Source organism: Molothrus ater, chromosome 3, assembly GCF_012460135.2.
Source record: "Molothrus ater isolate BHLD 08-10-18 breed brown headed cowbird chromosome 3, BPBGC_Mater_1.1, whole genome shotgun sequence".
In the NCBI taxonomy this organism is placed as follows: Eukaryota; Metazoa; Chordata; class Aves; order Passeriformes; family Icteridae; genus Molothrus; species Molothrus ater.
This window is the reverse complement of record NC_050480.2, coordinates 32,115,154-32,140,988: the sequence shown is the minus strand read 5'-3', so window position 1 is coordinate 32,140,988 and position 25,835 is coordinate 32,115,154. Positions and strand designations below refer to the sequence as shown.

At 36.2% G+C, this 25,835-nt stretch overlaps 1 protein-coding gene across 2 annotated transcripts in view; it reads right to left on the bottom strand.

Moving 5' to 3' along the window:
* Nucleotides 1-25,835, bottom strand: part of SDCCAG8 (SHH signaling and ciliogenesis regulator SDCCAG8) — a 104,605-nt gene that overhangs the window by 27,110 nt on the left and 51,660 nt on the right. The window contains exons 14-16 of one of the 2 annotated variants that reach the window (XM_036381400.1): nt 20,661-20,788; nt 18,458-18,566; nt 11,614-11,745 (exon numbers count right to left, since the gene is read on the bottom strand). In XM_036381400.1, coding sequence (XP_036237293.1) covers nt 11,614-11,745; nt 18,458-18,566; nt 20,661-20,788 — 369 coding nt within the window. The remainder of the gene's footprint in view (nt 1-11,613; nt 11,746-18,457; nt 18,567-20,660; nt 20,789-25,835) is intronic. The other variant, XM_036381401.1, reaches the window with a different exon arrangement.

Sequence of the window (25,835 nt, the reverse complement as noted above, 5' to 3'; positions counted from 1 at the left end):
GATTTAATTTCCAAGTTGGATTATAATTATCTACTCCTTACAAAATGAGCAAAGAACTATGCCTTGGTCAGAGAGTTCAGCAGGGCACTATCACAAATAATTGTCTGCTGCGATTACCCTTTCTGACATGAAGCTTGGACTTCAAGTCCTATTCTAATTCAGTGGCTTCTACTTTTGTTATTCACTACCAACTCCTCTGCACCCAGCAATGCCAAGAGGTCAATTAATTCAGAATACATCATGAACGTAAGAGTGACCCTATATTATATCTTCATTTTTTCCCTTTGATCATCCCTTTATTTGACTGCATTTCAGTAAATTATCCATGTAGTTTTTATTTTGACAGCTCTCTTTACAGCAGTAAAACAAAATGTGTGCATTGCAAATGGCAAAGATTCAAATTTCAGCTATGTTTATCCAAAATAGCACTGAACTGCTTCTGTACTTATGCTATACTGCCTACAGCCTTACGGAAGGGGAGACAGATGGGATGAATTTAGCAGGGAAACAGCTGTGGCTTGAAGAAGAGACAAGCAAAAGTTTTGCTATCAGGCTTCATTATGTATCAAGGTACCAGTAAAATGTGTATCCGTAAGGCAGCCAAAAAAGTGTTTTTCATTTGACTAGTGATAATTACCTTTTCTCAACAGCTGACAATGTTCTAAGCACCATTAAATAGGTATAATAATTAAGCAATAAGATAAGACAGGCAGTGCCTTGCTGGGGATTATTGCTTGCCTCGGGTGTGCTGCGAGGCACAAGGCTGAAGGGTGAGTGACTTCAGCCACCCGAGAAGTGTAATAATCCCTCAGAAATGCACTGCCTGGAGTGTCTTCTTGCTATTAAAAATGGAAATTTAAAAAGGACAAAATGCTAGACACATTTCCTGTGGATTTTATTGACATGGGTTAACATTACAGGAAGTTGATGCAGAAACTCCATTTCTGCCTAGCCTATGAAAGTCCTTTCCCAAGGACACATATGTCTCTGCTCAGCTTGTTTGTGCATTTTTTTCATAATACTCATTTGAGAAGCACAAGTATTTGCATCATCTCACACATGTGTGACAAGGCACAAAAGATTGTAACAGCCTTCACAATGGTAAAAGTTAAAAGTGTTAAGTCATGCGCTCCCAAACATTCATTCTGTGCAATTGCCCATGTTTGGTATCAATTTAAAGACAATTTTTTTTTTAGTTCTAAAATAGTGTGTATCTATATATGCACATATGCATTTTTTAATATATATACAAAAGGTCAGCCACTCAAACGATCAAAGCATTAGGGAAAAAAGCCAAACAAAACAACTCAAAAATCCCCCAAAACTTTTTTGACTACATGCAAATCGCATAGCTAAAACTAAGGCAATATCTCTGGTAGTGTGGGAAGTGCTAGTGCAGCACTCAAAAAAATTACACCGCTTTACATAAGCTGAGAAAGTTTACTGTCATTTCAGCCATGCCACCGAGACAACTGGAGACCTGAAACTATTTAGCAACCTTGACTTGAATCAAATCAGAATTCTAAAGACCACTCAGGATCAGGCCCCAAGTAATGAGATATGTTTGGGTTAAGGATCCACTTCCATCTCTGTAACTGGAGGCGGAATCTGGGTCTCTGAGGTTAAAAAACTTTTAAAAAGTTAAAAATGTCCTTTCCCCTTTCTTCCCCTCCATACATGACTTTACAGTTCACAAAGAACAAGTTAAACAAACACAGAATAATCTTATTATCCTTTTCCATTTCTTTCATATTTTCCATTATCAGTACTTTATTCCAGAACCAATCTGAGAAGCCCTGCTGAGAAGCACACACAACACCGTCTGGAGTACCCTAGAAATACAGATGCTAAGTAGGTCTTATCATACTGTCCTTCCTTTTAGACACTTCCATAATCTCTATTTCACTAAAACTTTTTCTAGTAGCAGTTGAGGGATAACACATTTAAGACCACATTTCTAGAAACTAGCCCAGTGCCTGTTACAATTTGACTACTACCAATTAGCACTATCACAAGGCTTAATAAACACAGTTATTTTTTTAGCATTTAATTTCTTGTAGGATGGCAGTTTTTTTAGAGTGCACTCAGAAACTGATAATGAATATGACTGGAGCTCTGGAAGTTTAAGTCAGAAAAGAAATAGGCAAAATAAAGTTTTATCTGTGTTTCATCTAACAAAAACACTGAAAAAACCTGGTCCCTGGTCTCATAATGCATAAACTAAGCACTTGGTGAAAGATGGAAACAAACAGCATGATAAGAAAATATCCCACCTTCAAGTGCAACATTGGCATGGAGCTACTGACATAAGACACATCAAGGCTAAAAAGATTTAAGAACTAAAGGCTAAAGAAATTTAAGAACAGGTCAGATTTATATATGGAAAATTAGAGTATCCACAGTTAGATCAACTTCCAGAGGAACAGTATTGGATCCTGCAGAAGCAATCAAAACACTGAAGTTATTGGGGAAAAGCAGTCTTCCAATAACCTTGCAAAACTCCATCATTTATGATATTAAAACATAAATTATCATTAGTTTGTGTCTCCTTCTCTTACAATAACCTTGAAAGGAGGCAGGTGAATAGATTTTGTTACAGAGCTGGTAAATTTTCATGACACACTTGCAAAGCTCTTAAATGTTACTCATCTGTCTTCATTTTCAGTTCTCCACTATATGGGAACGGAGGGTTTTAAATAGCCTTTGTCTGAAAATCTCAGAATCATACACAGCGATCAAAACTAGAAAGAATCTGCTACCGCTTAAAGTAATTTGCCACATGGGTTAATAGTTAAATTTTACTGTAATTATGAATTCACTGAAGGCTCAATAGGAAAATACCAATTACAGTCAAATATCCCAGCTAGGTATTTGCTGCTGAACTACTGCATAGTGGTAGTCTCACGGTGGCTATTTGAAAAGGGTTTGGGTGGGTTTTTTTGTTTGGTTGTTTTTTTATTATTTTTCAGACACATCACAAGGATATCACAAAAATACAGTACAGAAAATGAACTTTAAAAATGCAGATGGAAAACAATATGGAAGAAAGAAAAGAAAGTGATTATAACAGTCAGAGACTTCAGGTTAATGTCAAAAACATCAAAACTTGTTAAAGATTGTCAAATGTTTTAGTTGGAACATGGATAGTTAGGGCTGTCCTCCAGAGTTTATACTACATTGGAAAGGCTATTACCCTTTTGGAAAGGTAGAAAACTTTATTCTGTAATTCTGGGTACATTTGAGCCAGTAACTTAAACAAACTCAAGCTAATTTGAATGACCAAGACAGATGTGCTTTTTGGTGCTTTCTCTTGCCATTAAACAACTGTGTTTTTATGTTCAAGACAGCAAAGGAGCACATTGACCCAGCCTGCTCACTTATTTCTCATCTCTGTGGAAAGTGGTGAGGGAGCTGGTCTATAACTACCACCTTGGACCAGAGGTGTTACTACCAGGCACTGAAGGCAAAGTATTTCAAAGAAGATATGCTGGTGGTGAAAGGATAAATTGGTGGATTAACACAATCATGTATGACCACCAGAAGCAAACCTTATTCAAAATTAAAACTCTTGCAGGTGTGTAGCAAATGTAGGAGAATAAAATGGAGTTCCCTGGAAAACAATGGGTGCATTTCTAGCCAGTTATGCACATCTTTTTCAGTGTCAGTTATGATCTGCACAGCAACAAGAATTTCTAGATCTTGCCGAATCAAGGAGAGTCTGGGCTGAGCTGTCAAAGACATCACCTTTATCCACCTCCATTTTAGAGGAATCAAGAATGCTTCGTTAATGCTAAATTAACATTTAAATTTGAAAACCAACAACTGTGCTGACAACAGAAAGTAACAAGAACAGCCTGGAACCTTATGTTGTGCTGTTTTATATCACACATATTTCAGGGCTTTTTACATTCCTAGTAGACAAGAACACAAGCTTACTATTAGTGAGCTGTAGGCTTTGACTCAGTTCATGATGGCATGAATATGAACTATCCCTCTTCTGTTTTGGAGAAGGCAGAATACATTAATGTAGTAGGGTAGAAGATACTCTCAGAAGTGGACAATTACCAGACTCTTGCAGAGGGGGTGTAAGCCAGAGAGTTGGTAGCTGTTGAGCACAGGAACAAACAAACCTGGCTATTTTCCCACTTGGCTTTTCTTTGAGACATGGACTGATGCAACTTTCCCAGATATCATCTTCCAGTTCCTCAAACAATAAAACTGTGGTGGCCAGCAGTCTTGATGTGCAAAGTGAACACAGACACTGTGACCTCCCCTCTACACCTTCTTCCTCATATTGACTGTATTGCTATGCAATTAAATCAAGTGCAGCATTAACTAATCCTTAAAGAAGGTAATTCAGATAATTATCAGCCCATTAACATGACCTCAAATGCAAAAAAGGCTGCAACAAATTCAGTAACAAAAGGAATATATAAGGACAGGGAGAGGTAATTGGAACATGAGAAACTGAAACATAAGCTAGATCAAGCAGTTTTGGTCACATGAATCCTAAACTCTTTGACAGTTCATTTTTTGATTAAGGAAATGCAATAAATCTTACCAACATTAACTTTAGCAAAACATTAAATATCATGCCCATCAGCAATTGTTAACTAAGTTGTTGACAAGTATCTGACTAAAACAAAGAGCACAGCCAACAGGAACAATTGAAAGGGAAGAAGAATTCTCAGAGAATTTCTTCACATTTAAACAGATTTTTGAATATTTTGAATTATGACTCAGCACAAAAAAGGAGGAGTAGGCTGATAAATTTAAGAGATGTTATCAGCTTTGAGAAAGTCTGGGATACTGCACAGAAAGAAAGAGATGACTCAGAAGATTGAAACAGCAGACACAGGATGAAAGTCTTACACTATATATTCAATGTGTTCTCAGTTCATAGTAAAAGTCTTTGCTGAAAACTTGAATTTACTTGGGAGAAAGAGGTCCTGGATGCACTTCTTAGCGTAGCTGTCAAAAAGGCAAATGTGACTGTAGGATTCATCAGTCAACAAATTTCTAGTAAATATCTCAATTCTATATATACAAATATACAAATATATTCAAATGTCCCCATGCAAGACCCAAGAGAGTTTTGACTGCCCATATTTAAAAAAGATCTACAATCAGAACACCAAGGTGATGAAGAGCTTATTGCAAAAAGAAGAACAAGGAGGAAGACTTTGCTTATAAGCAGAGGTAGGAATGAATAGACACATCCATGTCTACAATTACCAGTGGTAATTGCATTACCAGTGCAGATTCTTTTGCAGAACTGCTTGTCCCAATTTTGGCTCAAAGACAAGAAGGTACAAATGAAACAGAGATTAATTCAGACCAAAAATAAGAAGGATCCCAATGAAAAGATCAGTGGAATAAGTTGTCCAAATTGGAACTGTGAGGCCTACAGAGGAGCTCAATACGTTCTCAAAGAAATATATGTGTGTATAAACTATATATAGGTACATATATTTTAGATACACACACTTGGAAACAGATGAACACAGTACTCTGTGACCTAGAATACATCGTACAGAACGTTATTAAGTTCCCTAAATATCTCTCTGGAAATTGGGTAGGATATTCCCCTCTGCTTCTTCTTTGCTTCTTAAAGCTGAGAACTTATTTGCACACAATTTTGCAGCATTTCATTAAAATCTTGTATTTCACCCTTTGTATACTTCAATTTTTCTAACAAATAAGAAAATTTTTGTTTTGAATGTCTAGTGTTTATGTAGTTGGGGAATAAATCCTTAAAAACAGTGTTTGGGGTCTTATAAACTTACATAACTTATTAACTATTTTGGATGGGAATAATACACATATAAAAGCATAAATAATAGATGTATTTATACCACACTATATACATACACCTATTTAAACTGAGAAAGGGAAAAAATAGTTAAAAAGATATATAGTAAATAGACAATGGTGAACAACAGAAGAATAGGGAGGGAGACATTCTGAACATGCAATTTCTATTCCAGAGAATTTGAACTGTGAGCAAACACCCCAGTATTAAACAAGACTCTGGCAGGATTTGCAATTTATATATGTGTCTTAAGTGAATACACGATAGCCATTAATTATTTCCTAATAGCAGGTCTCTGGACTACACATTTCTCAATCTAAAATATGAGTCTATTAAATAGTAATAAAATAATTAAGTAACAGTGACAACCCCACTGGCTGGACAGAGCTGAGAGTTTTATCTGTCTGCACCGCAGTGCTGAAACACGGTGACCACAAAGCTTTTTACAAACTCCTTGCATGAAGGGCTGCACAAACAATTATGTATCTCCAATTGCTACAGCCATCCTGTTACAGCACAACCAGCCAAAGATACATGGTGTGAGTAAAGATGCTCAGGAAAAAGGGCAGCACACTGCTCTTTAGACATTGAAACAATGTGAGTTTCTCTATACCTTTAATATCAAAAGTTCTATGGACACTAGCTATGTTAATCTCTATTTTCAATTTAAAAATGAATGCACTTTAAACTAAAAAGCCACAATCGATGATTGCATTGCTAAACAGATGATTGGTCTAATAAAATATAGGAACAATTACCTCATTGTCACTTTAAAAAATATACTAATCTATTGGTTAAATAAGGAAGACAATGTATTTAACTGAGAATGAACTGGACTGGAAGAAAATAAAGGTCTTTCAGGTAATAACATAACCTAAATTCATCCATCCGTCATTGTTTCTTGCAAACACATATACACACAAAAAAGTACTTCAGTTTTAAGGAGAAAATGTAAAATTTCAAATGCAACTTGATTGCTCCAGTTATCAATTAATAATTTTAATGAGTAGTTCTACTGAAGATTTGACAAGAAATCTGGAATTTCTATTCAGCACTGTAATAGTGACAGCAAACTAGCTATTGTGATTTTACATAGCAGATATTTGAAAATGCTGGTGTATTCTCTCTAGATATGTCTTAATTCCCATAGATATGAGCTCTCTTAAGCATACACGATCTTGCATATACTACCACTTAGTAACAAAACAAAACAAAAAAAAATTAATGGTGGAAAATAGCCTTTACAATCTTTGTCAAACTGAGTATCACATTTTCACTCGAGTGGTCTGTTTAAAGATCCATTTTAGCTACCCTTCCAGATAAGCTTATCCACAAGAATCCTACATTTGCCATAGGTAGAAAACAAATATAATTTGTCACATGTTGTGCCATACAGACATTTCTGCACAGTTGCTGCACCACACTAGAATGTCTGAAGGGGAAGACACCCCAGGTAGTTGGCTGCAGACACATCTCAGCAACATGGCACGTAGTTCCAATTTGACACATAGAGTCTTTATAAATCCAATGTCTATGAAGTCAAACAAATCTCCTTCTTATTTATAGTAACAGGCGAGAGCAGATCTCTGCCGTCTTGTTACACAGATGGTTGTAACATTTTTATAGTTAACTTACAACCACTGATGCCTAAGGAATAGACACACATCTGCCCCAAACTGCCAGTCCTGTAGGCTCTTCTTTTTAACTTTAGCTAGCAAAAATACAGTTGAAATACGTCTAACAGTGTCACCTCCAAAAAGCTACCACAACAAAAAGCCCCACACAGATTTGCATTAGATGTATTATTGTTGTTAATGTTATACAGATCGGATATTGATCACACACATTACAGCAAAAATTACAGTAATATGAACCATAACCACAAGATCTGAGAGAAAATTCATAGCCCCAAATTCCATATGCTGAACTTTAGAAAAATGCTTGGAAAGAAACTCATTAGAAGATTCTAAATTTATGTTTTATTAAAAAGATTTAAAAATAGTCTTATATTTCATATAAACTACTGTCCAAATGATTTTCTTTTCTTTAACTGCTTCATAAAAAGTAAAGGCATGTCTGGCTCATCTTGAAAAAAGGAAAGAAATTTCCTAGGATTTTCTTTTCCTGCTTGAAGGTCTTCAACAGCAAGCATACATGGAAAAGAGCTAAGCTATATTTCATTAAATGCCTCTCATTTTAGATACTGGCTGTCCACAGAAGCAATCCTCTAAAAAGCTGAGTTACAATCAAATACTTGTTTTACAAGAAGAACAGATGAAGAAAAGTAAAGCCATAATTGAACCTTGTAACTGTAAGAGCTGTCAATTAAGTTCAGTGAAAGTTCAAACAGCCTGATGAAATCCTGACCCATGGCAGCTTAGGCAAATAATACTTATTCATATATATATTCGAACAATAATAGATCTAGGCAGGTTCTTGTCTTTTTCTTCTTGCTCTTCAAATTGGAAGAGAAAAGAGCTTGTGAGAAAGTGGAGCTGCATTTACATAACTGAGGTGAAAATGCACACCTGGGAATTCAGTTTGAAAACAGATTAAGGAAAGAATGAACCAACTTTATACATACAGTTAGCCAATTCATCTGGCTTTGAATTTTCCTTCATCTGGTATCTATTCAAATTATGTAATATGGAGCACCAAAAAAAAAACCCAAAAGATAGAAACCTTTTAGTTTTGCTTCATACTCTTTTTATTCTTGGCTAGTTTCTACCTTTACAGCTGCCTTATAAGAAATTCTATACTTTCTGTTATCTGCTAATTTCTACTATGAACACAAATCTACAGAATGGGGATTTGAAGAATTTAATAAGACAGTTTGCTTTGAGGTTAAAAATTTATAAAAATGGACTCTGCTATGTAACAGACAAGAATTTCAGCAAGATTGATATCCAGGAAGATACACATGATGACCAGCTCCACTTGGACTCATAACATATCACCTTAGTCCTGCAAACCATACATCCTTCAATTCAAGTTTGCCTCAGTAACACGTGACAAGTGTATAATTTAGGATGGACATCTACTTCTTTTAATGCCATATTTCACTGAGTAAAAGCACACCAAAAGGGCTGGGTATTTCCATTACACTGAAAAGGCTGATTCCATACCCTTTTTAATGACTGGCACTTAAAGTAAAATCTTTCTTAGAAATTTGCTTATTTAATTTTGGACTATATTCATTTGCATCACACAGAGGTAGGAATGGCACTAAAACACTTTTCTTGTTCAGTTTCAGGAGTGCAACTATTATGATTGCCAAAGCGTTTTTGCTCCAAAAGAAATTCTGATCATTTAGGTATTGTTTCTTCCACAAAACCGTTATATCAGGGCCTGTCATGCTGTCCCTGGATAAAACAAGTATGGAGAGTGATATCTTCTCAAGCAAATATCACAATACCCCATTTTTAAAATGCAAATGTTAGGTTCCAAGTTTAGCCAAAATAATTTTAATAAGAGAGATTTTCTGAAGCTCCAGAATAACAGCAGCTAGAAAATTAGGTCAGAATGCACTTTGTGGGACTGTGTTGCAAAACAGCCACTGCTATTTGTAGCTGCCATGTGTATATAAAGGAGAATACAAAGGTGAAACAAATGTGTTAAGAAGTAACCATCATCAACAGTATTTTGCTGAGATTATTAGGACCTAAGTGATGGATGAAAATCTGAGGCAAAATACATTATTATTATTTGTTGTTCTGCTTTAACTAAATAGTAAAGTCAGATATCTGTTTTCAAAATCAGAAGAGAAAAATCACTATTTTTATTTAGTGGAAATCCTTCAACATAAATATATCCAACTGGGAGATTTGTTTGTTGGAGTAGTTATTCCTTCTGCTTTCTTCACCTAGATTGTAAACTTCATGACCAATTTACAGCATTTGGGAATTAATCCTGAAAATCAACTACAGTTTTCACATGGAAAATTAAAATTAGATTGCACTGATTTTTTTAAAGCTGTGTAGAGTATCAGCCTTGTCACTTATTAGTTAGAATTTAAATTAATAGAATACAAGATGACAATTAAAAATATGTTAAAAGAGCTATCTCTTAAAATGCTGGTAAAGTATATTGTTCATGTTTAGAACACCTAATAATCTCTGCCATATTTACATATTCTAAAATATTAAATAAGACAAATGCTATTACTGCCCTGTTTTCTCTGTAGTCTGCAAAACAGCAGCAGAAGGTAAGGCATTGCCTGCAGCATGACCACTCTGCTTTCAAACCACTTTTGTGTTCTGGATTAATGCTTTCAGTCTTTTCTACTGTATAATCATTTCTGCTGCAGCAGAGAATGAGCAACATTTTCCAGTAGATCTATCTTATTTATAAAAATAGATAGAGGAAAGGTTACCCTAAAAACTTGCAAAGCACTTTTAAATTCTACTAGATACTCATAATCTACAGAAGAGCAGCTAGGAGAAAAAAGAGGGGGACAAATTTTTTCTCCTGAAAATAACCTCAAATCCTCAGTCCTGCATATGATGAGAATCCACCATAACTAAAGAAATCAAAAGGGAGGTGAGATAAATGGAAAGATTGTGTGGTTACACAGATTAGGGACACAGTTGCAGCGTTTTGAATTTCTCTGTTCTCTGAGCTATAAATGATGATGACAGTCCAAGGTTACAGAAGAACAGGATGAGGTACAGACAGAAATCTGAAAGGGAGGAGGAAAGAAGCGGTTCTGCATGACTGAAATGAACACATGAAGTGCTTGCAAGAAACAAGATTATAGACAGAGAATAAAGAGATGGCAGTAAAAAAAATTAAAAAATCAATACTTTAAAGAAATTAGCATAGAGGACTGGCTGCTTTAATACTTGCAAGCTCTGCTCCTCTCAGGTAGTCAATGATGAAAAAAAGCAAAAAGAACTTTTCCCAGTAAGAGCTGTCTAGTCCAAATAAAGTTAAACTGCATTTTGCCTTTGACTACAGACAAGATGTAGCTTGGATGAGTGGATTTGCAGAGTTACCTCTCAGCCTTCTCTTTACTTCATCCTCTACCTCCACAAGCATGTCAAAACTACCTCCAGTGCCTGTTACACTTAATGTGGAGTGGAAAGCAGAACAAGAAAGCATACATGAACTTTCTGGAACCAAAAGGAAAAGACTCCACAGTGATCTTAGAGGAAGTCTAATCCATATCACAGCACAAGTCATTATCAGTCTGGATACTCTGGCCAGAACAGTCAATTGATATTGGTGAAAATATTTCACACTAGCCTTGCTGCAGCTGCTCCCAGCTCATCCTGAGGAAGTCACTGCTTCTCTGAAAGGCTAGTGGTGCCTGGAAATGGGATTTTTCTGGTTACTGAGATTTTCAGTAAAATTTGTCTGTTTGTACAAATGATGGTAAACCCCAAAAATACAACTATTACATGGCATAATGGAACACACATCTGTACTCTATATTCACATCACTGAATAACCTCTTCCCTCCTTCCTTCCCAGCTCCCTCCTCCCCTTTTTTTTTAAATGGTAAGACTATTCATACAAGTTAGAGCAGAGAACAGCCGAAGCAACCCACACACATATGTACTAGGTTTAAATTCTTTGGAAGACTATGTTGTTCAAGCTTTCCTTTTATTTATCCAAAATGGCACAAGCAAAAGATGTTAAAAAAAAACAACTTGACAGAATGGTTGGGGAGGGAGAAGGAGTGGTCATTTCATAAGGAAAGAATATTACTTTCATACAACCTCGTGTCATTTTTATGTTTACACAACACGACTGGTACAGTTGAGCATATCACATACTGACAGATTAACAGGACCTCCTACCTTGACTTCATTCTCTCATGCATTCTCCCATGCTGGATACATTGTTGGTCCAATTCATCATTCCGTTTCTGCATCTTCTCCAATCTGCCATGAAGATACTCTTTTTCCTGACTAAGCTGGTTGACTTCAGATCTACAGAAGTAAAAGAAAGCGATGATGGATGTTGTCAGATTTCATCCTGCAGTGTGCCATCAATATGTGGCTTCAGCATTTATAAAATTTCATACATTTATATGTAGTGCATAAACAAGATATTACTAGAACTTACAGAAACAAAATGCTGTTTCAGATAATCTCAAGACAAAAGAATATGATACTGGTGGGTATCTTCTAAATATGCCACTGGCAATCACTCAATTATAGGTTGGCTATGCTAATTTCAGCCTAATTTAAACAGGCATGCCATTTGGCATTATGCATCTATGTTAAATAAGATCAATAAATGTAAATTCATACTTGTTAAGCAAGAATTTGGCTAACATTTTGAAAAGACATTTTAACTTCTTTATTAGCAAAAACTAACATTTCATTTTAAAAAACAGCTACTAAAACCTTGTTCAACCTTTACTCCGTTTTATAGGTTGAACTCTCAACAGTTCACAGGTTGAACTCTCAATAGTGGTACTGTTTTAGAAACTTTAGTAACCTCCTGTGTCTAAAATAACATTGCACAGATTAAAAAGACATCAACAACAAAACCCCCATAAACCCCTCCCCCGCAAAAAACACTCACTCCCAATAAAAACCCAAAGCCTCACTAAGAGGAAAATTAACTAAACTTTCAGAAACAAGGGACAAATCATAGAGGCACACACTAATCTACATAAAACTCAGCACAGCCTTTAAGAATATTAGTCACTTCTAAGCAATTCTTATTCTTCACGGGTGAGCAGAGACACCAGATCCATGAATGACCCGGGACTGCTACTTGCTACATCTCTAACCATCAGCCCATGGAGAAACAGGCATGAGCTGTTTCTTAATATCAGGAAAAGACCTCAGATTAAATAGTGATAAAATATACATTATGCACTTGTACAATTTTAACTCTTTGGAAAAGGTTAATGAGAACATGTCAGAATCTGCTATACCATCAGAAAGTACGATTCAAAAGCAAGCAAATTTGATTTATGGCATCTGCCACTCCATATCTCAAGGTTAAAAAGCTTCAGATATATCTTTAAATCATAATCTTAAATATGCTGCAATTACAGCAGAAATACTTTACCTTCCTGGCTGTTACAGAATGCAACAACAACTGACATTCTGAAAAATACAACAAAATGCAGGGAGGAAGGAATATTCCTCCTTCAAAAACATGTTGTTACATTGACAAGTCAAATCTAGAAATGACAACATGATCTTTTCATGTTTAAATAGAGAACAATGCATGGTATCATCTGTGAATCTAAAAGAATTTAGCAAAGGAAACTTTGGACCGAGACTGTATGTAATTGAATTTAGATTGAGAGTTACAGCTCTATTAAGGAAGACCACACACAAATACATCAGAATTTGTGGAATTGTGCTGATAGAGTTGCACATCAAACTTCAGTGCACAGGAGTTTCCTGGCTGGATACGTAATAGTGAGCAGGATGGTATAGGAAGGTAGCAGAAACTGAATTTTTCCACCGACTATTTTACAGAAATACTAGTAACATAAATGTCAGCATTAACAAAGCACTGCCAGCTGGACCAACTGTTATCACACAATGTGAATGCAGTCTGTACTTGATACTGATACTGTAAGACAGACAACCAGCAGATAAAAGCAAAGTTTCACTGCAGAGAAGCTCAAAGAGACCTGACATGGGACTAAATTCAATTCTGTATTCTTTTTTTGCCAGCAAAATTCAGCAACAGCATTTGCCATGTAGGAATACTGTAAATTACCACATTTGTTGGGTTTCCCAACTGGGATATCCTGTTTCTTTTTCTGTATTTATATGTGATTGTCTCATTCATGGAAACAGCAGAAGCAACTTTCAAGGTGATAAAATTCTCCAAGTTTTACAAGGACTTATTAATCTCCATTACACTTGAAGGTGCCTAAAGTCTTTCTGGAAAGATCAAGTAATTCAAATCAACAAAAACCAAAACACTACTGAAATCATAATTAATGAAACCAAAGTAAGTAATGAATTAATTAAAATCATGAGTATCATAATTGCCAGTCTCTAAAATAGAGCTCTAAATGCCTGATGCTTTGAAGCACATTAGGAGTGTTGTCTTCTCCTAAAACATCTTTTGTAATTACAGTTAAACAGAAAAAAAAAATTCTAATTATGACATTACTTACACAATGTCCTTTCCATGTAACTAAGAGTCTGACCACCAAGACTCAAGTATTTAATGACACTGAAGTTTTGAAGGACAGCACGTTTGAAGGACAGAATGGTTAGGTCCATGTTAAAAGGTTCAGAGTGTTAGCATTAGAGAGAACACCAGTCCAATACAATACTGCATACCAAGAATCTTCCATTGTCACTTCTCAATGATTCCCTCTGCATCTTTAAACACACCTTTCATTCACCTCAGTTTCCAAAGATTAAGATAAGGCAGCTAATTCTATGTGATATTTAAGTAACTTCACACATTGCTGGGTTAAATAAAAACCCCAAATCCACCATAATTGTATTAAGCCTGATAACAGTACTGAATGCTATAGCACATTTATACAGGAATAGAAGTTCCACTCAGCCAGAGGCAGGACCACTCCTGTGTAAATGCTTCTGAACAACTCTGCTCCCAAGGTATCACAGCAGGAAAAGAGAGGGGTAAGTGTCAAAGCATGCAGTGCTGAACTTCAGGGAGAGTTCACTCACAATGCTGGGGACAGAGGCAAATTAGAGAAATCTGTGCAATAATCACTGTGTCTGATGCATCCTGCACAACTAAAGGACACAGCATGGATGTGCTGGTGTTGTTCCATCTGAGCTACACTGGGTCCAACAGTCTGAGCTGTGGTGGACTCAGTAGAAACTGAAGCATTTGGAGTGCTGCCACTGGAGCTGAACTCAGCAGGAAGGGGCACCTCTGCAGACTCAGGCTGGCCCCACAAGTCAGGCAGTCACGGAGATGTGTGTGCTTCTGAGATCTGATACACTCAAATGACCTGTATGAAATCACTGTTATTTTGAAACTGCACAGAGCAAATCTACAACATCACATGAAAATGTAAAATGCATGCTTGTAATTGGATGCATAATAGATTTTGCCAAGTCTCATTTACTTGTTACTATATCAAATATAATTGATGGGGGCAGAAGCAACGACAGAAACAAAACCCCCTCAATACTTCTGGATCCATTTAACTACCTCACCTTCTATTTAAAAACCACTTTAAGGTTTTATCTACCATCTCTGCTGGAAGAATCTTGGAAAAAAACCCAAACAGGTTAGCCTCCAAACCACTTAAATACTAAAGCAAAAAAAAAAGGTGAAAATGTTAAATAGTCAAAATTCAAAGTCAATCTTAGAATATCTTTAGGATGAGCTGATTTTTGAAAATAAGGTGGCAATGCTGCATTTACTCCTCTGAACTAGCTTTTTAATTCCAGTGCTTTTTAAACACTGCTTTTTCCTGCTCTTAAAACCAATTGTTTACTTGCACAGAAATTAAACACATGCTCTAAAATATTTTCTGCTGATGCAGTATTGTTGCATCTAATTTTAATGGCTAAATCTTCAGACAGACTGTTCCCCATCTTCATACAGCTACCTTCAACAAACATTTCACTCCTGGTATTGAGTGCAATGACTGCAGTCAACCAAACAGGCAGAAAAATAGTTCAGCCGGGTATGTGTTCTTTACTTCAATTAAACTCACACAGTTGGATGCCTACTGTTGCCAAACCAGTAATATAATTTATACATTATAGTCCAAACAGTAAAACTACACTAAAAGTCATTTAACAATATTTATAACACCATAAAATACAGTGTTAAAATATATGAACTGCAATATGTACCAAAATTATAAAATTTGTTTCTCATCATCAGTGATTAAAACCAGGATCATTGCTCTAGCTTCAATACTCACAACCCTGGTGACAGATTAGAATTCAAATCTTAATGATCAATTTACAATTAACAAGATAGAAGTGAAACAAATTAAACCAACCATTATATATAACGAGACCCAATGGACTCCCATTGTTCCCCTTAATTACAAAACGCAAATCACAAATACACAGTGGGTAGTGTTAAGCATTAATCTACAACCTAGAAACTCAGACAGTGACAATCAGAGGGAAAAAAAGAACAAAACAAGAGAGAAAGAGAGAAGAAATCAACAAAGGACTATATTTTTATACATGCCTATGCATACGAAAACCTTCACAGACACTATCTTGTTTCTGCACAGCTTGAGGGGTTTATAATTCGTCTGACATTGTCTTTCTGACACCTCTCTGTGTAGGGACTAGCTCAAAAAATGGTTCCAGCTTACATGTAAACACAAAAACTTCAGTTTAGATTTCTCAGAAAACCTGCATGAAATATAAAAATATATGTGCCATTCAGATAATTCAGCTGATATTGTAGAAATACATAGTTGTCACAGATAAATTTGAAATGTCTTTTGTTACAAATGGGTACTTCCTATTAAACGAAATAAAATTAAAAAAAACTTACTAGTACAACTGTTATTAAAAGAGCTTGAGTGTTCTACCAATTAAATAATGGTATTGGTAGCACACAGGTATATCTCAAACCCATGGAAAATAAGGCACAAAGATTCCAGAAGTACAGCAAGAAAATACACATCCAGATCCAAAATTCAATTTATGGTAATGTCAAAAATATGGAAAAAAATGGAAAAGTATTTTCTGTGAAAATAGGGCACACTGTTGCTTTGTGATCTGCCTTTATTAATGCACATAAGAACTAAGTTATAAAATCTTCCCCAAATTATTGCTTTTTTGCAGAAGACAAAACTACAGCATTCTGTACCATAATGTGGTCTTACACAACATTCAGTGACAATGAGCTGAAGATTGCCTTTTGGAGAGGTGCTACTGAGGGATATGTGCCCATCATTCACTTAGAACCTGGCTAAAATAATTTTCTGCATCTGATCTCCTGATCACATCACTTTGTGAAGCCATCTATATTAGTCTGTCATTTTCCACCACCTCCAGTTCCACCTTGCTGTTCTCATTTTTACCTTCTATTTTTTTGCCTCTACCTATTTCTCTATCCCTGTAACTGACTGCAGCAGCTCCCACTCCAATGAAGGAAAGCTCAAGCTATTTTAGGACCACTTCTCAGAACCACTTTCATGCATTCTTCCTTACAGTTTCTTGTGTAAAAAATACCACTTCCTGGAGATGCAAGAGGGCTCCTTTTCCCATTTTCAGGTCCTTGACATAGTCAGCTAATGCTGCTAGGTGGAGAAACACTTGGCAATCTCTAGTATTTATTTTCAGAGAATAATGTGTTTTCACAGTATGTTTTCTGTCTTTCCTTCATCCTTTACAGTTACTAGTCTGTGACTGTGAGCTCTAGCAACAAAGTCTGTGTGCTTTTTTATTGCTGGAATAATAATATGATTTGAATCCATTTAGATTTTGCGTTACTTTAGGAGAAAAGCTCTTTTTCAGAGGAAAAATTCTCTTTGCTTCTCTCTCAAGTACCCCTCACAACACTTGCATGGGAATATTGCTTACAGTCCCTCAAGTTTCTCATTTCTTCCCCAAACACTCTGGATGTGATTCATCTCCAAACTTCAGACACTTAACAGCTAGTCAACACTTTATATTCAGTGGGAAGTAGGATAGGCAGTGGAGGCAGTACCCATTGGAAACATAAATTTTATTTATTACAGACATTTATATGTGTGTGTGTCTGTCATCTACTTAAATTCTCCTTTGACCATTCCTGGGAAGAGGGTACTGGGGTAAATGAGCTCTCTCCCTGAGTGAGTTCTGCCTCTTCTACATTACCTCATGGACGATTAAATCCACCCAGAAGAAGAATCCTGTCTTGAAAACCAATTTTACCTATGCTGAGTGGTTTCCTTACTTCCCATCGGCCATGAGATGAACACTAGCCTTAATTACCAAATTCACTTTGCATGCAATTTACAGAAGATACAGAATGCCAACTCTCCACTGAAGTCCAGTTTACTACTCTAAATATGAACCCCCAAAAAGTTTCAACAGATACTATTTTTACACTTAAAAACGTGAAATCAAATTATTTCTGCTAAAGAATTACAAAATTCATGTTTTCTTTAGAAGATAGTTCTGTCTTACAGAACTTTTGAATAGATACCTCCATAGCTTTGTATTTCTTTAAATTATTATTACTTCCAGGTGTTGCTCTCTTCCTCAGTTTTTAATGGCTTTGAACTTAGATCTACTATTGATTGATAAAAAGCAGCAGCAGAATCAGAGCATCAATGACAAGCAATTTTGATGACAATTATTTTATAGACCATATCCAGTGTGTAGTGTAGTGCTGTAAAAAGAGTACTAGAGTAAATAAATATAATTACAACAGTCTGAGATCATTGAATCTTTAGCATTTTTCATATAACTTCAGATAAACTTGAATTGTAGCTTTTTAAACAATTTTCTACCCTTCATATTAAGACTATGAACACAAGGAAGAAATACTATGCAATTTTTACATTGGAATTGTCCAAGAAATTTGAATTAATAGTTAGAAACAAAATCTTAAGAGGCATATTATATTGAATTTTTAAGGGGCATATATTGCTTTGATATGATACGTATTACCTAGGACAAAATGAAAAATAATAAATATTAAAATACAAATAAAAAGATAAAGAAGCATGTCCTAGTAATATAAGGGTCAGGTTAACAAAAATATACTAACCTGTATTTTTCTGACATTTGTTCCAACTTCTTTGCCAATACAAAACATTCTTCCTTTAATTTTGCTATGAATGTATTCTGGGAGGTCAGCAATGAATCCAGTTCTTCTACTAGAGAACATAAAATTATGATACTATAAAATTACAATTATATAAATTTATAGATAACATGGAAAAAAAATCATATATTCTTAATTTCTTTCTTCCAGTTCATTCTAGTTTTGAAATGTTTTTTAAACTTCAGCTACTTGGACATCATCACTTACCAAATTAAGGCTCTATGTCAGAATTAGCTGAAGTGTTAAAGCAATGTTGCCACTGAATCTGGTCTTGTAAGAGAAGAATCACTGTGAAGACTAGATATCTAATCTGGTGGGCTTGCTTTTTAGCTAGAAGTTCACTGACATTTCTAGGAGGAATAAAATTGGCAAGCCATGCTTTAGCAGACTTTTCCTTGCTCAACTGGTGCAGAGGATACACCAGCAACCCAAATGCTCACACTGTAGACTCATTTCAGTATCTCCTTAAAACAGCAGTTCTTTTATTTACTGTGTCCTGAGCTTAACATGAATAATGTAATTTTTTATTCTTAAATGAAAAGATTTAGACTTACTGCCCAGTGACAGTTGAAATGAAACCATTTCATAAAGTAATTTTCAGTTATGATCAGTTTGGACTGCACCAAAACTCACGACCTAGAATCCAGGTATCTTTGTTCTTTCAAAAGAGAGATACTGCAAAATGATCTTTCTTGATTTCTGCTTTTAAAATTGGTGAAAGCATAACCACTCTTGCCCAAATTCCTTGTATGTGTGTAGGGTCATAATAAACAAGGTTTTCTTTATATACATTATAAATTACTATAATTTTCAACTCCCTCTAATTCTACTAGAGATGTATAAAAACAGATCCAGACATAATATTGTTTCATTTTTGTATAGTGGGACAATTTATGCACCAGAAAGGTACATTACATTTCTCTTGTGCAAAATTACACATGGTCATATGCAGATGTGCTGGCAAAAGGAGGAAAAAATGATTCTGAGAGCTTCTTTTCGTCTCCTACAGTGTAGGCAGCAGCCATAATGTAGCTGTTTGCATTCCCTGAACACATGAAAAGGTCCTCTAGTACTGTGGTAATACTAAAAAAGGCAGAAAATTGAAAAGCATGTCTGCTACCTTACATATTATCCAACACCCCTTATAATTAATATATGTTGTGTAGTTTTCCTGAAAGTATTGCATGACTGGTTGGTAAATATGGTATTTTGTAAACACATAAATATATCACGTTCTTTAACAGCTGAAACTCCTTCTACTTTCCATGCTCATGGGTTACAGATTTCATCTCTTAAAAATTCCCTTTTTTTTTTGTTTATTTATAATAGGCACCTCTATTAATGTTGTTGGCATAGTACTTCATAATACAAAAAGCTCTTTTTTGTTTGTTTGGAAAACCCATTTTACTTCCAGATTAAAGTTAGATGTTATTGATGGGCTAAGTCAATGCAATGAAGTCTCCTATTATGAGAACCTGAAGTATGCAAGGGATTAAACATCTTTCTTCTAGACTGAGGATGTGGGGGAGGCACATGGTAATGCTAAAAATGTTTGAGGCTGCAAAGATTAAATAAAGGAACATATCAATTTGGAGCCAGTGAATTACATCCAGCTGCGACAGTGAATTAAGAACCGATTAATGGCTAAAGCTTTTCTCCAGTTTGGATGCCGAAGCAAACTCATTAAGCTTTTAGAGTAGCTATAATGTGTGTACTGTGGGAACTGTTCAATGCTATTCAGGAGACTTTAACTGTAAGCTCAGAGCATTTCCCGCAGAGCTTCTGATGCTATTTTCTTTATATAACATGTGTGCCTGAAAATCCAGCCAAAAACAAGCCCTTTGTTTTTCTACTTTGTTGTGGTCTCTCTCAGCTTTACGTTTCTTGAACACAGGTAAATAAACTCATAATCCAGATGGTGCAGCAGATGTGAGAGCAGCACTCTGAAATCAACAGACAGTGGGCAATACTTTCCATTTTCTCTTTTAAACGCTAACTAATATGTAATTCGGAATCTCCGGTGTAGTTAGCATCTGCTCCCTTCGGCCAGCCAAAGGTTACAGGTGTTCCTGATGTCATTTCACAGTAAGGCGTGGGCCTGGCTTGTGAGTGAGTGCCCAGGCTCTAATCTTTCCCTACCACCTACCAGTTTTCTCATGCTGGGCCTCCATTTGCTGCATCTTCTGTGTCAGCTCCTGCTCTCTTTGCTGGGCCTGAAGGGCTCGGGCCTTTGCTTCATTGCTAATGCTGTGCTGAATGTTCTCTTTCTCCAGTCTACAAAAAAAAAACAAACAAATAGGAAATAAAGAAAAATAAAAATCATATAGTGAAGAGGATAAATTAAAAGGGTAAAGCAGAACATTCAAATAAGAATAATAAAAATCTGGTCAAGCTTTTCACATTAAACATTCTCCTCCTCCTTCAGGTTATACAAACTGACCTTTCTCTTACAATGTCAAACATTCTCCAGTGACTAGCAGAAAATGGATAAAAAGTATGATCTACTTCCTGAGAGAAAATTTGCTCTGCAGACAAAAATAGGATTTTATTTTTAAAAATTTTAATCACGACCTCTTTTTTATAAGGAAGCTTACCAACATTCACTTTGCACGGCACATATTATTTGCATTTTCTTTTAAATGCTATTTGTTTAATTCTGCAGTGAAGCTTAGGGACCTGACCCCGAGATGGACTGGTTCCCAGTGAATCAGCAGGAGATAAGTCAATGGGAGCGATTGCCACAGTGCTCATGATACAGCTACTCTGAAAGCTTAATGAGTTTTCTTGAGCAACCAAACAAGTTTTAACTATTAATTTATGTAAATAGGATATGAATGCATCCATGACAATAGAGTAGACTGCTAGCACCACACAGGCCCATCCCCTTGTGGTTCTGCTCACTGGGGGGTTGTACAGAAAGGTCTAAAGCCCAGTACTATTATTGAAGTATGCAGGCAAGAGAGCAATTTACTTGACCAGATATGCAAGATGGGGCAATCCACTCCCGAGGCAAAACAAATGCTAGACTACCACACTCCATTGAAGCATTTTATTTAATGTAAGCCAAGCAAAAAGAGCATGGAAAATAAAACCCCAAAAAGATATATGCATGTAAATTAGAAAAGATCCTGAACTGCAAATTCAGATCTAGACTTTCCCAAAGGTTGTGAATATTTATCTGGTGCACATTGGGATCCACATTTAAAACGTCAGTAAGTCCACACATACAAGGATTGATTTCTAGAATTCAAATGATGTGAGCAAACACCTTTCTACTGAAATGACATTTAATAGCTTGGGATAGGCTTCTAAAAAGTCTTATAAACATGTTTTATTCTAGGGATATTACCTATTTCAGAGGACTACAAAACAGAACACGGGCACAGATCATGTAAGGATAAAGCCACATCTCATGTGGTTGCTACACTTAACCTTTGGATTGGTGCCTAATAACCCATCCGAGATATTGCAATATCTCAGCATGACACACACAATGTTAAATCTTCTCTCTCAAATTTACCCCAAAGCAATACAAATGGTGGGTCACATTACACTAATTCCTGGTCCTGATGTTTCAAGCCCTACCTTAGGCAAAACTCCCTTGGAAATCACAGGCAGTTTCTTCTGAGGGAAGACAGCAAATACGTTTAGATAGCAAAAATATTAGAGCGTTAAGGAAACAAAGCACATTTTTAAAGGAAATTTCATATCTTGAATAGCACTTTATCACATCACTCTCAGAATTGCTTTGTAATCATATTGGGGCTATCATAAGGAGTGATGCTCCCATCATTTTTAAGTGTAAGCTCCAAATATGGAAAGCATTACTAAGAATATTTTTCCCACATTTGCTGGAAACCAGTCTGTGCAAACCCCTTTATTTTACAAATGATTTTATCTTCAGAGAGTTGTTATAGCATTGGATTGCTAAAAAAACTAAAGGAAAAAAAAGCCACCAGCACCTCTAACATTCCTCTGATGCTTTCAGCTGAAGAAAGTCTCAGTAGCACACTTTTTTATTTAATAGTTCTCATGTGAGATGGCTGTGTGCAGTTGGGTGCTGTGCAGTCATCTGGCACACAGCTGGCTGGCTGGCCTTCTGCTGGGGGTAACCTTCAGCATACAGCAAGCCACCAAGCTACCAAGGCAAACTTGTGAAGGTCCATTCCTCACTGCTAGGGCCCCTCCTGATGATCTCATGTTAACCAGCAAGTTCAAAATAAATGGAGAATCTACTGCCCCCAGAAACACTCTCCTGTGTAGGGGACCCATCCAAAAGAGACACTCACCTGTGCCACTTACTGCACAGAGCAAGCTAGCAGGAGCTCAGAAACCATGGATGTGTAGTGAGTGCCCTGCGGCTGAAGTGTGTATGGGGTGGTTGAAGATGAATTTGTACAGCAGATAAAAGCTCAGTTGTAAAATTAGGAAAACAGGTAATTCTTACACAGAAGAGCAGCTTCTTGGGACTTAAAACATTTTGGAATTAAAGCACATCCAATGCCACACAGAGCAATATCTGAGGTGCTTAGAACTGCTCAGGAGCAAAAAAAACAATATATCCTGGAGCCAAACCTGTCTAAATGGAGTGGCATGTCCTTTATCTACACCTTGACTTGAACCTGCTCTCTAAGTTCAATCTCTCTGTCCTCCAACTGAAAATTTCCTCAATACACATATGGAGAGAAAAAAGAAAGTATAACACATGCAGAAGGCAGCCCAAGAGATTTTAGGATCTATTGGGAACTCTCCTGCTACAACCAACAAATACTGGAGGAGTTCTAGAAGCTTTGACACTGTCTGTCCAATTACAATTTCTCAAATCAATTATTTCACAATTCAGAGTCAAAGAAAATCTATGGACTGTATACAGAAGGAAGCAGTCCTTAGTCCCTCCAGCATTAGTGCGAAGACGTCAGAGGTCTCCTCCTACAAAAACTCCAGAATTTCTTATATTCACTAATGGAAAGCACAGAGGCAATGAAAAGCAAAGCTACAACTGACTAATTTTGATGACACAGGTAATATCTGAATCAAAAATGACAGCTAAAGATTAATTGTTCCAGAAATTAAAAAAACTTAATCTACAGAGGTCAAATATAGGAGATGAGTGGTTTAAGTGTGCCAGCCTATTCTCTACTCAAATTCAAACACTAGCTCTACTGAGTGCAAAACACTAAACACACTAAAATGCACATGTGATTGGTCACAACACTGATCAATTTTACCAAACCAGACACATGGAACTCACGGAAACTTCCACTTCTGTGCAACAAAGTCAGGAGCAACCAAAGACTCAATCGTGGAGAAAGCTCAAGCTCTCCTTGAGCCTTGTTCTGAAGCAAAGGTTTTCCACAGTGATTTTAGCTCTAAACTCCTGTTTTAAGCCTGCATTGGGGCTGTCAAGAGCCATAGTTAAGTCATTTAACTGGTTTGCACGACTCAATGAACTCGATATTGGTTTGCAGTGCATGAAAGTTATGCTTTTCAAATGTTCCTGACAAAACAAAAGGCGCTGTGTACTGTAGCTTATAGCACAGGAAGAAGAAAATTGCCATCTCTGTCAAACTTTAAAAAAATCCTTGCTGCAACTGAAAGTGAAAAATTCAAAGTGAAAATTCACTTTGATCTCAAAGCTAACATGAAGGAATGCTGACTGAATTTGAGCCATCAAACTTAATTTTAAAGAAACAAATAAAACTCCAAACCAAAATCACCCCCAAATCAAAACACCTTTCTCACCACTAACAAACAAAAATTGGATCACAGATCCATTTACAAGAGAAGTCCACTCTCTGCCAAAGGGTTTTGCAGTAAAGAAAAAGGAAGTCTGTAAAGACTAGTGACATAAAAGTCATATTTGACATAACTAAAAGTTCATCTATTTTTGACTAGAAAAAACCAGAACTTGGATTGACAAAAGTTTGAATTGCACTACACAGTTCAATAGTATGTATTTCTGAAGGAGTCTTTTCAGTTTGGTAACAGTAAAAATACAAAAATAAAAAAAAGCAGGATGATTCTTAATGTAGAATTAGGCCTCTGACTGGAGGCTGCCAGTATTTCTTCTGGAAAAGCAACTACAATTTGAAGCAACCATGCTTCCTATATTGACTATTTGATTTTTCCATGAGATCAACATGTGGCATTTTAAAAAAGCTAATGGATCCATTAGTAAGGACTATGAACTTAACTGGACAAATTAAAATACTCTAGCAATTATCTCAGTTCAGTGATACACAAGAGGTTATCATAGCATTATTTTTGACATCTTCATTTCATATTAATGACAGTTCAAAATATAACAATAAAGCATTTTAGCTTTCATATATGCTTGTTTTAACCTGACCTTCATAAACCATTAAGGAGCAGCCAGCATTTAGTGTTCCACATGCTTGAGCTATCCGAACTAGCAAGACTTGTCTAAATGATGACCAGTCCTGGAACTCTGCACCCACACTCAGACTTGGGCAGCAGGAGGACCAGTCAAGCCTAACACTGATGCTTTTACCACATGCCTCAGTGGTCCAGAACAGACCTCTTTCCTAGGTAACACGTAGCAAAGTGGGCCAGCACTGTGAACCACTGCACAACAAATTACCTCAGAAGAGACAAAGGACTCAGCTGAAGGCTCCTGTAGCTCTTTCAGAGGAAATGAGCTTTCTCTCCCAGTATTTTTGAAAATAAATGTATAGCAGAAGATTCTCTACCAAACTGGAAAAGTTTTGAGGAGTTACCCAAGCATTTTATTCCCAGTACCTTTAGTAAAATCTTGCATGAAGTCACTCAAATCAATTAAAACTCTTGAAAGTAGGACTTGAAAGACTACATGTATTAGAAGCCCTAAAGACCAAATAACTTTGGGTTCAAAGGTTCAGCAGTGTTTTATGCAGTCTGCCTTGCAAACTTTCCACAATACAGGTCTAGTGGACTGTCCATTACAAGCAGCTTTCTGAATCACCTTCTCATAGGCTCTTTTATCTTATTATTTCAGCTGCAAGTGTCAAAGGAAGAATAGAAAATTACAGCATATCCTTGCTCTTCTCTCAGGCTATAGGAGGAGAAAAACCCAACCAAACAAACCACACATTCATGATAAAAAGGAAAAAAAAGTATAAAAGCTGAAACAAGATGTCACAATACCTGACTTATTCTCTAAGGGGACATATGAGAAAATTTTTGCTATCTCTAACTTTATTACCAGACACTATTCAAAACTCACAATGATAAAGGTCATAAGAGATGGTATACAAAATAAGATCACACTTCAAAAACTTCTTTCCCCTGTATTTTTAATGTATCTTTGTATGTATGTCATACA